This window comes from Hemitrygon akajei, chromosome 6, assembly GCF_048418815.1.
Source record: "Hemitrygon akajei chromosome 6, sHemAka1.3, whole genome shotgun sequence".
Lineage (NCBI taxonomy): Eukaryota > Metazoa > Chordata > Chondrichthyes > Myliobatiformes > Dasyatidae > Hemitrygon > Hemitrygon akajei.
In genome coordinates this window covers 11,835,402-11,849,938 of record NC_133129.1, presented here as the reverse complement: position 1 = coordinate 11,849,938, position 14,537 = coordinate 11,835,402, and the positions used below count along the sequence as shown (strand labels likewise).

The 14,537-nt window shown below is 45.5% G+C and overlaps 1 protein-coding gene across 7 annotated transcripts in view; it reads left to right on the top strand.

Annotated features, from left to right (window-relative positions):
* The window catches only part of palld (palladin, cytoskeletal associated protein), a 490,195-nt gene that overhangs the window by 416,477 nt on the left and 59,181 nt on the right, over nt 1-14,537 (top strand). For all 7 annotated transcript variants that reach the window (XM_073047881.1, XM_073047880.1, XM_073047882.1 and 4 more), the window contains 2 exons: nt 7,196-7,852; nt 13,627-13,765. In XM_073047881.1, coding sequence (XP_072903982.1) covers nt 7,196-7,852; nt 13,627-13,765 — 796 coding nt within the window. The remainder of the gene's footprint in view (nt 1-7,195; nt 7,853-13,626; nt 13,766-14,537) is intronic.

The window sequence follows — 14,537 nt, the reverse complement described above, 5'->3', positions numbered from 1 at the left end:
TCCATCACCCAGGATATTCCCTCTTCTCATGGTACAGTGAAGGAGGAGGTATCCGAGCCTGAAAACACACACTCAACTTTTCAGGGCCAACTTCCCGTCTGCCATCAGATTTCTGAATGGGCAGTGAACCCATGAACACGGCCGCACTACTTTTTCACTCTCTCTCTGCATTACTTGTTTAAAGGATCTCTTTCTATAAGTACTTCTTATTCTAATGTATTGATTTTAGTGCAATGTACTGCTGCCACAAAACAAATTTCATGACATATGCCAGTGATATTAAACCTGATTCTGATTCTAAAGCAGAGAAGCAGAAGTCTCTGTGGCAGAGTTCCCTTTGGAAAGGTGGTGGGGACAGGGTGGCTCAGATGGTGAGCCACATAGTCATAGGAGACTCCCTGTGGATCCATCTGCAATGTCTTCCTCTCCGGGTAAGGTTAAACCAAAACAGAGTGAAGAATATCTCAGCTCATCCTGATCCATTCACACAATGGTGGCTACATAAACCACATTTATGATTACATTTAGGAGGCACCTGGACAGATACTCGAATGATCAGAGTATAGAGGAATCATAAACACAAGAGATTCTGCAGATGTTGAAAATCCAGAGCAACACACACAAAATGCTGGAGGAACTCAGCAGGTTAGGTAGCATCTATGGAGAGTAATAAACAGTCAACGTTTCTGGCCAAGACCCTTCAGCAGAACTGGAAAGGAAGGAGCCAGAAGCCAGATTGAGAAGGTGGGGAAGAAGAAAGAATACAAGCCGAGAAGTGATAGGTGAGACCGGATGAGGAGGAACGTGGATAGTAGGTTGGTTGAAAGGGTTGAAGTAAAAAGCTGGGAGGTGATAGATGGAAGAGGTAAATGGCTGAAGAAGAAGACGGACTCTGATAAGAGGGGCAGTGGACCATAGGAGAAAGGGAAGGAGGTGAGGGACCAGAAGGAGGTGATGGGCAGCTGAGGGGAAGAGAAGGCATGAGATGGTAACCAGAAAAGAGAGAAGGGACAGGGGAGAAATTACCAGAAGTTAGATCAATCACAGTTGATGCTGTCAGGTTGGAGGCTGTCCAAATGGAATATGGAGTAGCCTTATCATGACAGTAGAGGAGGCCATGGACCAAAATATTGGAATGGGACTGGGAGGTGGAACTAAAATGGGTGGCCCCCAGGGAATCCACCTGTTATGGCTTAAAATGTCAATTGTTTAGTTCCCTCCGTAGACGCTGTCTGACCTGCTGATGTGCTAGTATGTGAATGAGACGTAGAATTAAAATGGGTGACTACCAGGAATTCCTGACTATCATGGCCCAAAATGTCAACTTCTTATTTCACTCCACAGATACTGCCTGATCTGCTGAGTTCCTCCAGCAGCTTGAGTGTATTGCTCAAAATTTTCAGTATCTGCAAAAATGTGTGTGTGTATCTGTGATCTACTTTTGTGTATAAATTCTTGTGGGGAGTAAATGATCTCTGATCACCATGCCAAGTTTATGTGAAAAAATAGGGGGACCATTTGTACCACATATCCATTTCACATGGCTGGGTCCAGATATCGGATCTCCATGCTCAGCATTCCTTTGGGGGAGCCTTCAACCGATGGTTTGTGAAGGCATCCCATTACCACTTTCTCAAGAGCAATTGGAAACAACACAATAAATACTGGACATACAAAAAAGCTGGATGAACTCAGCAGGTCGGGCAGCATCCGTTGAAAGAAGCAGTCAACGTTTCAGGTCGAGACCCTTCGTCAGGACGAAGTCCTGTCGAAGGGTCTCGACCCGAAACGTTGACTGCTTCTTTCAACGGATGCTGCCCGACCTGCTGAGTTCATCCAGCTTTTTTGTACATCTTGATTTGACCACAGCATCTGCAGTGTACTTTCTGTTTGCAATAAATACTAGCCCTGCTACTAATGGCCCCTTCTCATGAATAAACACTAAAATATTAGTTGACCTAACATCAGTGGGACTGAATGCGCAGAGATGAACTTAATGGGGGCCAACACTATTCCTCACTGGTGAACATAAACAGAGACTGTTAGCTTCCCACCCCACCTCAAGCCACTCACCCCAGCCCCCTCAAGAGAATGGTGGGTGGAGTATCATTTTAATCTAACTGCACAATAATGGTAGGGCTTCCTTAATGAAAGAATCTTTCAATACAGCAGGCAGATCCCCACCACTAAGCATGTACTTGTTCTTTGAAAAAGCTGTACACTCAGTCCAATTCCCTTGCCTGTTGTCTGCAGCTGTGTAAATGATTTCCTCATAAAATATTTATCCATTTCCCCTTTTGAATGATGCTGTCATTACCCATTCAGCTGATGCATTTCAGATGGAGTTAAACAGCATGGAAACAGGCCTTCTGTCCTTGTCCATCCCAACCTGTGTTGGTCCCATTGGTCAGTGTTTGATTCCTTCTAGATCTTTCCTATCCATAGAGTTCATGGAGTGGGGTGGGGGGCTGGTTTCCATGCTGTACTGAGCTGTGTCCACAACTCTCTACAAGTCTTGGCTGTCTTAGGCAAAGATCCATCTGAATAGGATGCTTCCTACAGTGCATCTATCGAAATTAATGAGGATCACTATTTTGCCAAATTTCTTGAGCCTCCTGAGGAAATATTAGTGTTGGTGAGCTTCCTTGACCATAGCACCTACATGGTTGAACCAAGAGAGGCTATATTTACACCTAGAAACCTGAAGATCTCAACCAACTCCAACTCAGCACATTTGATACAGTTAGGGGTGTCTAGTCCACCCCACTTCCTGAAGTTAATGACTGGCTTGCTTAATCAATGATCAGTCTTGTCACGTCAGTGCTTCTCCCAGCAGCACACTGAAAAAGGCATTTGATATATCAGAACATAAAAGATTGAGGAGAAATTTCATGGAGGAATACAAAATTATGAGGGATATAGATAAGATAAATGCAAGCAGGCTTTTTCCACTGAGGTTGGGTGAAATGATAACCAGAGGTCATGGGTTAAGGGTGAAAGGTTAAATGTTCAGAGGGAGTGTGAGGGTGGTGAGAGTGTGGAGTGAGCTACCAGCGCAAGTGGAGGATGCAATTTCAATTTCAATATTTAAGAGAAGTTTGGATAGGTACTTGGAAAGGAGGGGTATGAAGGGCTATGGTCTGGGTGCGGGTCGATGGTACTAGGCTGTTTAAATGGTTCAGCACAGACTCGATGGCCTGAAGGGCCTGTTTCCAAGCTGTAATTTCCTATGACTGTAAATACAAGAGATTGTGCAGATGCTGGAATTCCACAGCAACGCGCACAACAAGCTGGAGGAACTTATCAGGGCAGTCAGCATCTATGGAGAGGAATAAAGAGTCAACATTTCGGACTGAGGCCCTTCATCAGGACTGGAAAGGGAGGGGGCAGAAGCCAGAATAAGAAGGTGGGGGGAGGGGAAGGAGTGCAAGCTGGGTCTCGTCAGGGACTTGGACTGAAACGTCAAGTATTTATTCCTTTCTATTGGATATCTCAATATGCAAGGAAGCAGAGAAAACCAAAGGGAGTGTGAACAAATTAGATAGTGCTGTCAGCAGTGGAAGATGCAGCTCTCCTTCTGTACTCTGTGTGACCCCCGTCCTGTTATCTTACTGCAGTCCGTAACCATTTGTACTTTCACCCTTTCATGAATTGCTCTCTGATGAAAGCAATATCTCGTATGGGTTAAATTCCCAATCACTCAACCATGTCAGTGCCATCGCAATAGACTACCTGTAGATTTAAACTCTTATATCCCACTTCACATGGGAGAATCGGGTGTTCGCCAACCGGAAGGTCAGGCAATGAGCGATAACTTCCAAGTGCTGCACACGCAGTCACTGTGGTTGGACATGCTGTGTGAACAGGAAGGGCTTTCATAACTTAATTGACAATTTAAAGGTCGATGTCAGCTGACAGACGTAGCCAGCTCAGGGAGCTGGCTACTAGTTCCTCTGTTATCTTTTGTGGTGGATTCCCAGTCAACACCTCTCTCTATCTTTAGCAGGGGCAGTTAAGCAATGGTTCCTAGAACTGAATTCTCCATTACAGTGCAGCACCCAAATCCTAATGAGTACTGCATGCTGTCATTAATTTATTGTGAACTTTGAGCATAAAACAGTACAGGCCCTTCAGCCCACAATGTTGTGCTAACCCTTTAACGTGATCTAAACTTTCCCTCTCACATAGTCCTTCATTCTTCTAACATCTATGTGCCTATCTATGAGTGCAGGCCACCTGCTTTGAGCATTCTCTTGGTACCCTATTAGTAATAATTACCCCTCTATCTTGTGATAGTAACATCTTCAGCATCTCCCTGCCCTATGATACGGACTCTTTGCCCCAAATATTCCTGTCTCATAACAGCCCTCCACTGTCTTGCCGTAATGTACAATTACTGTATGTGGCTGACAGTTGGCATAGTTTCAATGGCGTGAGAAACTGTTTTCCGTACTGTTTCAAAGGTACAATTTAATGTCAGAGAAATGCATACACTATACATCCTGAAATGCTTTTTCTTTGCAACCATCTACGAAAACAGAGGAGTGTCCCAAAGAATGAATGACAGTCAAATGTTAGAACCTCAAAGCCCCCCAGCTCCCCTCCCTGCTGCACTTAAGCGGCAGCAAGCAATGATCCTCCTCCCCCCACCGGCAAAAAAAAGCATCGGCACCCGCCACCGAGCACTCAACGTGAGCAAAGCAACAGCAAAGACACAGACTTGCAGTTACCCCAAAGACTTCGGGTTTCACCCAGTATTCGACATACCACGTGTTCTCTCTCTCCCTAATAAGGGAGAAAGAGGTGTCTCCGTATTCACAGCGAGAGGGGAGACATAACAAACAACTTAATGGTTTATGTCAAAAGTCCGCCATGTCGCTTTTCTCGAGCTCTGTGTCCAAAGATCACGAATCTCTGGGCACACAGCCACAGATATTCCAACTCCCCTGACAACACACTGGGTCTTCTGTCGTGACACCGACCCTTGGTCCACCCATCTCCAGAGGCCCGAGATCCTAGGATTCCAAAGCTGAGCCAAATACTTAAACCGAACCCTTGGCGTGCCAAACAATGGCCAGTTCTAAAACCCTGAGATCGGATCCCATTCCCACAAAGAACCATATTCAGTGTGTAATTCCAGGTCAGGGCCTTCAAAAGAACCCTGAAAGGGAAAAATAAAGATATTAAAGATGGAAATAGAGCTGTTTTCGAAGATGCCAGCAAAGGAGTCACCGTTTAGCACCATCATCGCTCCGTTCTGCCTCTTTCCAGTTTCTCCCTATAATAACCCATGCTGTCCTGTCCAATCCAATTGCCCTCTCTTAAATGTCCCCAATGTATCTGCCTCTACCACCACCCCGGCAGTGTGTTCCACACACCCACCACTCTCTGTGTAAAAAACCTACCTCTGACATCTGCCCCCTCCCCCATACTTTCCTGCAATCATCTTAAAATCGCACCCCTCATATTCCTGGGGAAAAGTCTCTGGCTACCCACTCGGTCTATGCCTCTTATCAGCCCCACACTGTGAGAGAAAGGGCCTGTACGGTGCTGGAATGTTCTTTGTTCAATGCTCAAGGCTCGAGAGCCTGAGTTAAAGTGAAAGGTTGGGCAGGCTAGGGCCTGGGATTCAGGAGACTGAGGAGTGATCTGATCGAGGTGTATACAGTCACGGGGAGCATTGATAGGGTGAATGTGCACAATTTTTTACCCAGATAAAATGAACCAAAAACTAAAAGGCGTAAGTTTACAGTGGGAAGGCAAAGATTTCAGAGATATGAGGGGCAACCTCTTCACTTAGACCAGTGGTTCCCAATCGGGGGTCCACAGACCCTTTGCTTAATGGTATTGGTTTGTGGCGTAAAAAAAATTAAGAACACCGACCTAGAGGGTGGTGTGTCTGTGGAACGAGCTGCCAGAGGAAGTGGTTGAGGCAGGTACAATATCAGCACTGAAAAGATATTTGGACAGGTACATGGACAGGAAAGGTATAGGGCAGGAGTTCCCAACCTGGGGTTCACGGATCCCTTACTTAATGGTATTGGTCCATGACATAAATAGATTGGGAACCGCTGATATAGGGGGATATGGGACAAACATGGGCAAATGGGATTAGTTGAGCATGGACCCCCTAGTCAACATGGACAAATTGAGTGGAAAGGACAGTTCCTGTACAACATTGCTCAATGACTCAATCTCCCTTTAAGTGACTGATGTCCATAGAGGGGTGAACAATCACCCGTGAATTAATATTTTGAATGCTGACAGCCATGCCTTCGATTGCCAACGTTCTGACATCTGGAATTCTCTCCTTAAACCTCTCCACCATGTTCTGTTCCTCCCCAGACCTTCCTTAAAACCTACTTCTATGAGCAAGCTCTTAATCACAAGCCCAACGCCACCCTGACGTTGCTTGTTTCTCTTTGATAATGTTCCAGCATGCATTGCTCTGTTGTGTAAGAGGTTCTATAGAAATGGAAGTTGCCATTGTATGCTTTGTTTCAGTTGGGTGGGGTGGTGACCTAACTATTTAAGAATATTGCCGCATATAGCAAAACTGTCTGAAATTTGCACATAATATCAAGTTGATTATCTTATGCACAATTACAGTGAAGTACGGATGTATAGACAATAGAACAGTACAACACAGGAACCAGGCCTTTCGGCCCACAATGTGTGTACTGAACCAATTAAATTAGTAATCAAATGCTGTACTCTTTTCCTAGATGCTGCCTGGCTTGCTGAGTTCCTCCAGCATTTTGTGTGTGCTGCTCAGATTTCCAGCATCTACAGATTTGATCTTGTTCGTAGACTAATCCCTTTTGCCACACCCTTCCATTTTCCTCACATTCATGTGCTTATCTCAGCGTCTTTTAAAGATCTTCAGTGTAACTGCCTCCACCACCAGGCAGCACATTCCGTCACCCATCACTGTCGTCGTAAATTGCCCCACGATTAGGTTAGGGTGAAATCGGTGAGTTGCTGGCAGTGTGGCTCAAACGGCCAGCAGGGCCTATTCCACAACAAATCCCTAAACTGAACTTAGAACATTTGAACTTTTTGGTCTGGGAGCTGGTGTTGAACCAATGGACCGATTTTTCTTTCTGCCATAAGGAAGTATGTGTAAGTTGGCATGTTGCGTGGGCAAAGTCCGAGTATGTTGACTGATATTCTGTTACGTCTGTTCCTGTTTCAGTGATCCACTGAGGCTACAGCAACTGCAGAACCAGGTCCTACTGGAGCAGCAAGCCGGGAGACAAGGCCAGCAGACCCTCGAGCTCTTACTGTGCTCGCCAAATTCCACCCAGCCGCCCCCCGCCCCAATGAGTGTGCTGAACCCCCACACTCCGTCGCCAGCCATGCAGCAAACAACGGCTTTCAATTACGCTCGGCCAAAGCAGTTTATTGCCGCTCAAAGTCTCTCATCTTCTGCCGGGTACCTGTCTCCTTCCGGGTCTTCGGGCTCTAATCTGTCCTCACCCCTCTCTCCGCCCATCACGCACAAGCCCTTGAACCGGGTGGCCCTGCCCTCATTTTCCCAGGGGGAGGGCGAGCATCAGCCCCTAGGCTCCGGCTTGTCATGGAGCCCCCGTTCGCCTTCCCCTCCTCTCCCCCCTCCGCCGCCCGTCCACAGCCCTCCCGCTTTCTACCCGCAAGACTCCTACCCACTGCCGCCACCTCCGCCACCTCTCATCACCTCCCCGACACAGCCCCCCTACCTATCCCCCTCGGCTGGTCGGGCTTCCCCTCACTCCGGCCAATCGCCTGCTGCCTTCCTCAGCTCCATGTTGCCATCACAATCAGTTGTGTCATCCGTCAACGCTTTGGGCCTACCGAAAGGAGCCATCCCAATGTAAGTAAGAACTAAGCTGCATCATTGGCACCCTACAGTTTGACGTGTTAGTCTATGGTCTGGGTTTCTTTTCAGCAGTGCCCTTTTTGGCATCTTTCAGAAGTATTGACATTGCCAAACATTCAAAGCATTTGTTTTTGAACAGAATCAAGACAAGATTCACACCTCAGTGCAATGTTTGTTCAAGTACATACATGTCACCATATACTACCCAGAGATAAATTTTCTTGTAGGCATTCACAGTAGAACAAAGAACTAAAATAAAATCAATGAAAAACTACACACAAATAAAGACTGACAAACAACCAATGAATGAAAGAAGACAAACTCTGCAAATACAATGACTAAATAAATAAGTAAACTAAAAACACTGAGAACATGAGTTTTAGAGCCCTTGAAAGTGAGCCCATAGGTTGTGTTCAGTGATCATTTCAAGGATGAGGTGAGTGAAATTGTCCCTGTTTGGAAGTTATCAATGTTTGTGGGAAGTTACTGGCTGTAAGAGAAATACAAGAGATTGGAGCAAAGAACAGTGTACCGGAGGAGCTCAGATCAAGAAAGGGGAAGGAGGGAGGTGTCAGAAATGGACCAAATGAACCTAAGGGTAGAGTGGAATTTGGAGACAAGATATTGGTGAGCTCAATATGGGTACCTTCACTTGGTCCATTTCTGACACCTCTCTCCCCTTTCTCGATCTCTCTGTCTCCTTCTTTGGAGACAAACTGTCATACTGATATCTTTTATAAACCTACTGATTCCCATGGTGATCTTGACTATACCCCTTCCCATCCTGTCTCCTATAAAAATGTTATTCCCTTTTCTCAATTACTTCATTTCCGCCGCCTCTGTTCCCCACATGAGGTTTCCTTTCCAGGATATCAGAGGTGTCCTCCTGCTTCAAAGAATGGGGTTTCCCTTCCTCCACCGTTGATGCTGCTCTCACCCACATCTCCTCCATTTCCCAGACATTCATTCTCACCCCATTTTCCCACAGCCTTAAAAGGGATAGAGTTCCTCTCATCCTCACCCAACTCCCTATGAGCCTCCACATCCAACACATCATCCTCCGCAACTTCCGTCATCTTTAACGGGACCCTGCCACCAAACACATCTTTACCTCCCCACTACCCTCCACTTTCTGAAGGGGTTGCTCCCTTCATGATTCACTTCTCCATTCGTCCCTCCCCACTAATTTCCCTCCTGGTGGCAGAAGTGCTAACCTGCCCATTTACCTCTCTCAGCTCCATTCAGGGCCATAAACAGTCTTTCCAGGTGAGGCACAACTTCACCAGCAAATCTATCTACTGTACCTGATGCTTCCAATGCAGCCTCCTCTACATTGGTGAGACAGTTGTAGACTGGGGAACTGCTTTGTTGAACAGTTCCATTCGATCCATAAAAAAGTGGAAATCCTGATGGCCAACCATTTTAATTCCAATCCCCATTCCTGTTCTCCTCTTCTGCCACGATAAGGCCACTGTCAGAGGAGCGATACCTCATATTCTTTCAAAGTAACATCCAACCTGATGGCATGGGCAGTGATTTCTCCAACTTCATGTAATCTTTATCCTTCCCCTTCCCTCTTCTTCCATTCCCATTTCTAGTCTTTTACCTCTTCTCCTCACCTGCCTATCCTCTCCCCCTTGTGCCCCTCCTCCTTCCCTTTCTCCCATGGTCCACTCTTGTCTCCTATCAGATTTCTTCTTTTCCAGCCCTTTGCCGTTTCCACCTATCACCTCCCAGCTCTCCCCTCTCCCCCCCCCCCCCGCCCCATCCCCACCTGGCTTCACCTGTCCCCTTCTAGCTTGACCTCCTTCCCTTCTCCCCACCTTCTTAATCCAGCTTCTCCTCTGCGTCCTTTCCAGTCCTGAAGAAGGGTTTCAGCCTGAAACGTTGACTGTTTATTCATTTTCATAGATATTGCCTGACCTGCTGGGTTTCTCCAGCATTTTGTGTGTGTTGCCCTTCAAATCAGTATAGGGTTTATTATCACTAACATGCTTTGTGAAACTTGCTGTTTTGCGGCAACATTTCATTGCAATATATAAAATATACAATAATTATAAATAGAAATAGATAGAAAAGTTAAAATAAGTAGTGCAAAAATAGAGCAAAAAATAGTGAGGTAGTGTTTGTGGGTCCATTGCCAATGCACAATGCCACTGTGCCGCAATCATGTAGCAGTTAGTGCATCACTATCGCAGCTCGGACTGTCAGACTTGGAGTCCAGTTTTAATCCCATCTATAAGAAGTTTGTACATCCTTCCTGTCAGCGTGTGGGTTTCTTCCGGGTGCTCTGGTTCCCTCACACATTCCCAAGACATACAGGTTAGCAGGATAATTGGTTGTTGCAAATTGTCCTGTGATTAGCTAGGATTAAATCACTGGGTTGCTGGGTAGTACGGCTCGCTGGGCCAGAAGAATCTGTTCTATGCTGTATATCACAAAATTAAAAATGAAATAAATAAAAATAATAAATAAATAATAAAAATTCAGCCTTGTAAATTTTCCCTCTATGTGTATTCATCTAATTCGCCCACCAGAACCAGCCTCCACAACAGTTAGGAGATGAGTAAAGAAATTTTCCCTCACGTTACTCTCAACCCTCTTCTTGCCCTTTACCTTATCCCTTTAAAACTGAATCCTTCCAACAACAGAAACAGTTTCTCACACTCCATTCTATCCAAACCTCCCATAGCTTTATAAACCTCTACACACAAAATGCTGGAGGAACTCAGCAGGCCAGGCAACATCTGTGGAAAAGAGTCAACAGTCAGTTGTGATGAAGGGTCTCGGCATGGATACATTGACTGTACTCTTTTCCTTAGTTGCTGCCTGACCTGCTGAGTTCCTCCAGCATTTTGTGTATGTTACTTTGATTTCCAGCATCTGCAGATTTTCTTCTGTTTGTTTTTTTATTCCTGTATCAGATCTCCCATCATCCATATCCTCTATGAAGAAAAATATCCCAGTCTCTCTAGTCTACACTTGTAACTTCTCATCCCGGATGTCTTTGTAAATCTTTTCTAGCTCCTCTCTATTGACCTCACATCCTTCCTATGACAAAGCGATTATGAACACAATATTCCATCTGAGACTGCACCAAAGGTTCAGCAAGACTTTCCTACATGTACAGTCCTGTGCAAAAGTCTTACGCACAAATATCTAGCTAGGGTGCCTAAGGCGTTTGCACAGTACTGAACTTACCAACATGGAGTGGAGAGCAAGTTTGTATAGCTAGCCGGAGTAAAGGATGTTGGGAATGGTGAGGGTGGAGTGCTGCAAGAGGGGTGTGGGACAGGGGCGGGGGGCAGGCATAGGTGCAGACGCACCCAGCCCTGAGACGCCAGGCAATGTCATTTGATTCCAAACAATTGGTTTATTGACCATTACAGAATGTCTGTCTGGTGCTTCCTGTTCCCTTTCCCCTTTCTCCTTTCCCACCAATGATTCCCCTCTCCCTGCCCCCTTCCCACTCTCAGTCCACAATAGAGACCCATATCAGAATCAGGTTTATCATCACTCTCCAATGTCATGAATTTTGTTTTATTTTGCAGCTGCAGCAGCAGTACAGTGCAATACATAAGATTACTACAGTACTGTGTGCGTCTCTATACAGTATATGTGCCTAAGACTTTTGCACAGTACTGTATACTTTAGCACTCTATTGAAGAACCACGGGTTTATGTGTGATTTACAGTCACAGGGTTCAATAGAAACAGGCCTTTCGGCCCACCATGTGTTTGGAAGAGTTGCTGGTATTGTGGATAGTGGGAGCAACTATAGCAGACTTGTATAGTTCTGATGGGAAACTGTGGAGTGTTGCTAGACAGAATTTAATCCTGACTCTGGAAGATGACGCACTTTGGGAAGTTAGATAGGGGTAAGATATACACTCAGTGGCCACTTCATTGGGTACCTCCAGGTCACTGAATATATGGTCGTGGTCTTCCGCTGCTGTAGCCCATCCACATCAAGGTTCAATATGCTGTGCATTCAGAGCTGTTCTTTGGCACACCACTGTTGTAACGCGAGGTTATTTGGGTTATTGTCACCTTCCTGTCAGCTTGAACCAGTCTGGCCATTCTCCTCTGACCTCTCTCTTTAACAAGGCATTTTCACCCACAGAACTGCCGCTCACTGGGTGCTTCATATTTTTTGCACCATTCTCTGAGACTCTAGAGACTGTTGTGCATGAAAATCCCAGGAGATCAGCAGTTTCTAAGCTATTCAAGCCATCTCATCTGACACCAACAATCATTCCACAGTCAAAGTCACTTAGATCAAATTTCTTCCCCATTCTGAAGTTTGGTCTGAACAACAATTGAACCTCTTGACCATGTCTGCATGCTTTTATGCATTGAGTTACTGCCACATGATTGGCTGATTAGATATTTGCATTAATGACAGGTGTACATAATAAAGTGGTCACTGATCACATATAGTAAATGGGTAGAGGGCTGAGGAATGTTAATGGACAGACGGGATCTGGAGTTCAAGTCCATATCATTCCTTGAAAATGGCACAGAAGCAGAATGGATGGTGAAGAAGGCAGATAACATCCTCATTTTCATAGTTGTTGCATTAAAAAAAGGTTCAAAGATTCATTTATTATCAAAGTATACAACTCTGAAATTCTTCTTCTCCAGATAGCCATGAAACCAAGAAAGAAAATAACGGCAGCACAATCATCAAACCCCCAAATCCCTCCTCCCCCCACACACAAAAAAATGAGAAAGATCACGTAATGTAAAATCTATAAGTCTGAGAAAAAGTCTGTAGTCCAGGTCCATATCCAAAATGCAGAAAAGCTGGGTAACGTTCTCCGAGCATGGTGGTAGCCTCTCTCCTCTGGCAGCAGAACGATCCAGCAGCGATCAAAAGGCAGGCAGCCAGCGTTCACCTTTCACATTCGCCTCGCTGTTTCACTCTCCCTCGTAACCATAAGAAATGGAACATGACACTGAAAGTATCAGCGGGATTGCATTTGGAGTCATGTGTGCAGTACTGATCTCCACAGAGAAGGAAGGATCTGATTGCACTGGAGATGCCCGATATTCCCCTCTCCAACCCAAGCCTCCCAGTAATCTGTGATACTAGAATGGGTAACAAGGTGTTTTATGGGCAACTAATGTTATTTCTACTTGCTTTTGGAATCCCCGTTAGTAATCAATTCCATCAAGTGAAAATGTGCGCGTGTCACAGAAATCAGGTTTGGAAACGGCTGAAAACACGAAATGCTGGAAGCACTCAGCAGGTCAGGCAGCAACGGTGAAGAGAGAAAGAGTTTAATCTTCTGAGGACGACACTGGTCTCCCACCTTGAAAGTTGATTCGTAGAGTCACAGAGGAATACAGCACTGAAGCAGGCCCTTCAGCCTATCACTTCCGTGCTAGCCAAGATTCCCGGCTAACCGAGACTTATTTCCCCACATTTGGCCCATATCCCTCTAAACGGAGCTTCCCAGTCTTTTTGTGCCATGGACCCCTCAGTTGGGACCCCTGCTCTAACCCTCCTTATCCATGTACCTGTGCAAGTGCTTCTTAAATGATACTATTACTCCTGTCTGTACCACTTCCTCTGTCAGCTTTTTCCATATACAATACGCACCACCCTCTGCATGAGGAAGTTACCCCTCAGGCCCCTTTTCTTCATTCCTTTCTCCACAGATGCTGCCTGACCATTTGAGCATTCTCAGCATTTTTGGTTTTGCTATAGCTCTCCAGCACTGGCCATCTTGCCTGAAGTAGTCCTAACCCAATGGCTTCTTACAGAATTCCGCAGAGCCTGAAGAGAAACAGCCGGACTCCTCGCCTGGCAACAGACGAAGAAATCCAGGGAACAAAGGATGCGGTCATTCAGGACCTGGAGAGGAAACTACGCTTCAAAGATGACCGGATGAGCAACGGCCAGGTAACAGCATAGACTGAGAATGAAAATCTGAGTCTTGACTGCTATCACTGACTTAAGTCATGAAACCTGTTGTTTTGTGGCAGTAGTACAGTGAGGCAGTGTTCATGGGTTCATGGAATGGTCAGAAATCTGATGGCGGGGGGAAGAAGCTGTTCCTATAACATTAAGTATGGTTCTTTAGGCCCCTATACCTCCTCCCTGATGGTAACAATGAGAAGAGGGCATGTCCCAGGCGATTGGTTCAAAACTCTGACAGCAGTTGAGTCTCAAGCTTATTCTCTTGGTAGTGCCATCTGGTTAGCTGGTTATGGACTGAGGATCACCTTTAGGAACAAGAAATAGAGAGTGAGCTTCTGCAGCATGGCCATTAAGTTCTACAACCCATTGAGATCTGCCCGCCTGAATCCAGTGAAGAGCTGTTATCTCTCATTCAATGTATTCTAGAGGTTCAATCACATGACTGGCAATGACCCACCCCCCCACCATTGATTGGCAGATGCCTCCACCAATGCCAGAACTTTCCATGGCCAACAAACAAAATCTCCAGTCTCATACTGAAAAATTGTAAACCAATCAAATGACCTTTTGCACTTCACTCAGCTCCAAATTATTTCTCCAACTAGATTCAAATGGATGGTTTTATTTTCTGCTCCGTAGCACACATTTTAATAAGCCTTTTTGTCTTGGATTTCTTTTGAACTGCTCTGGAGGTCATTTATCAATGCTGGCACATCTCTCCTTCAATACAGGACCCAAATTGCTCATAATGTTT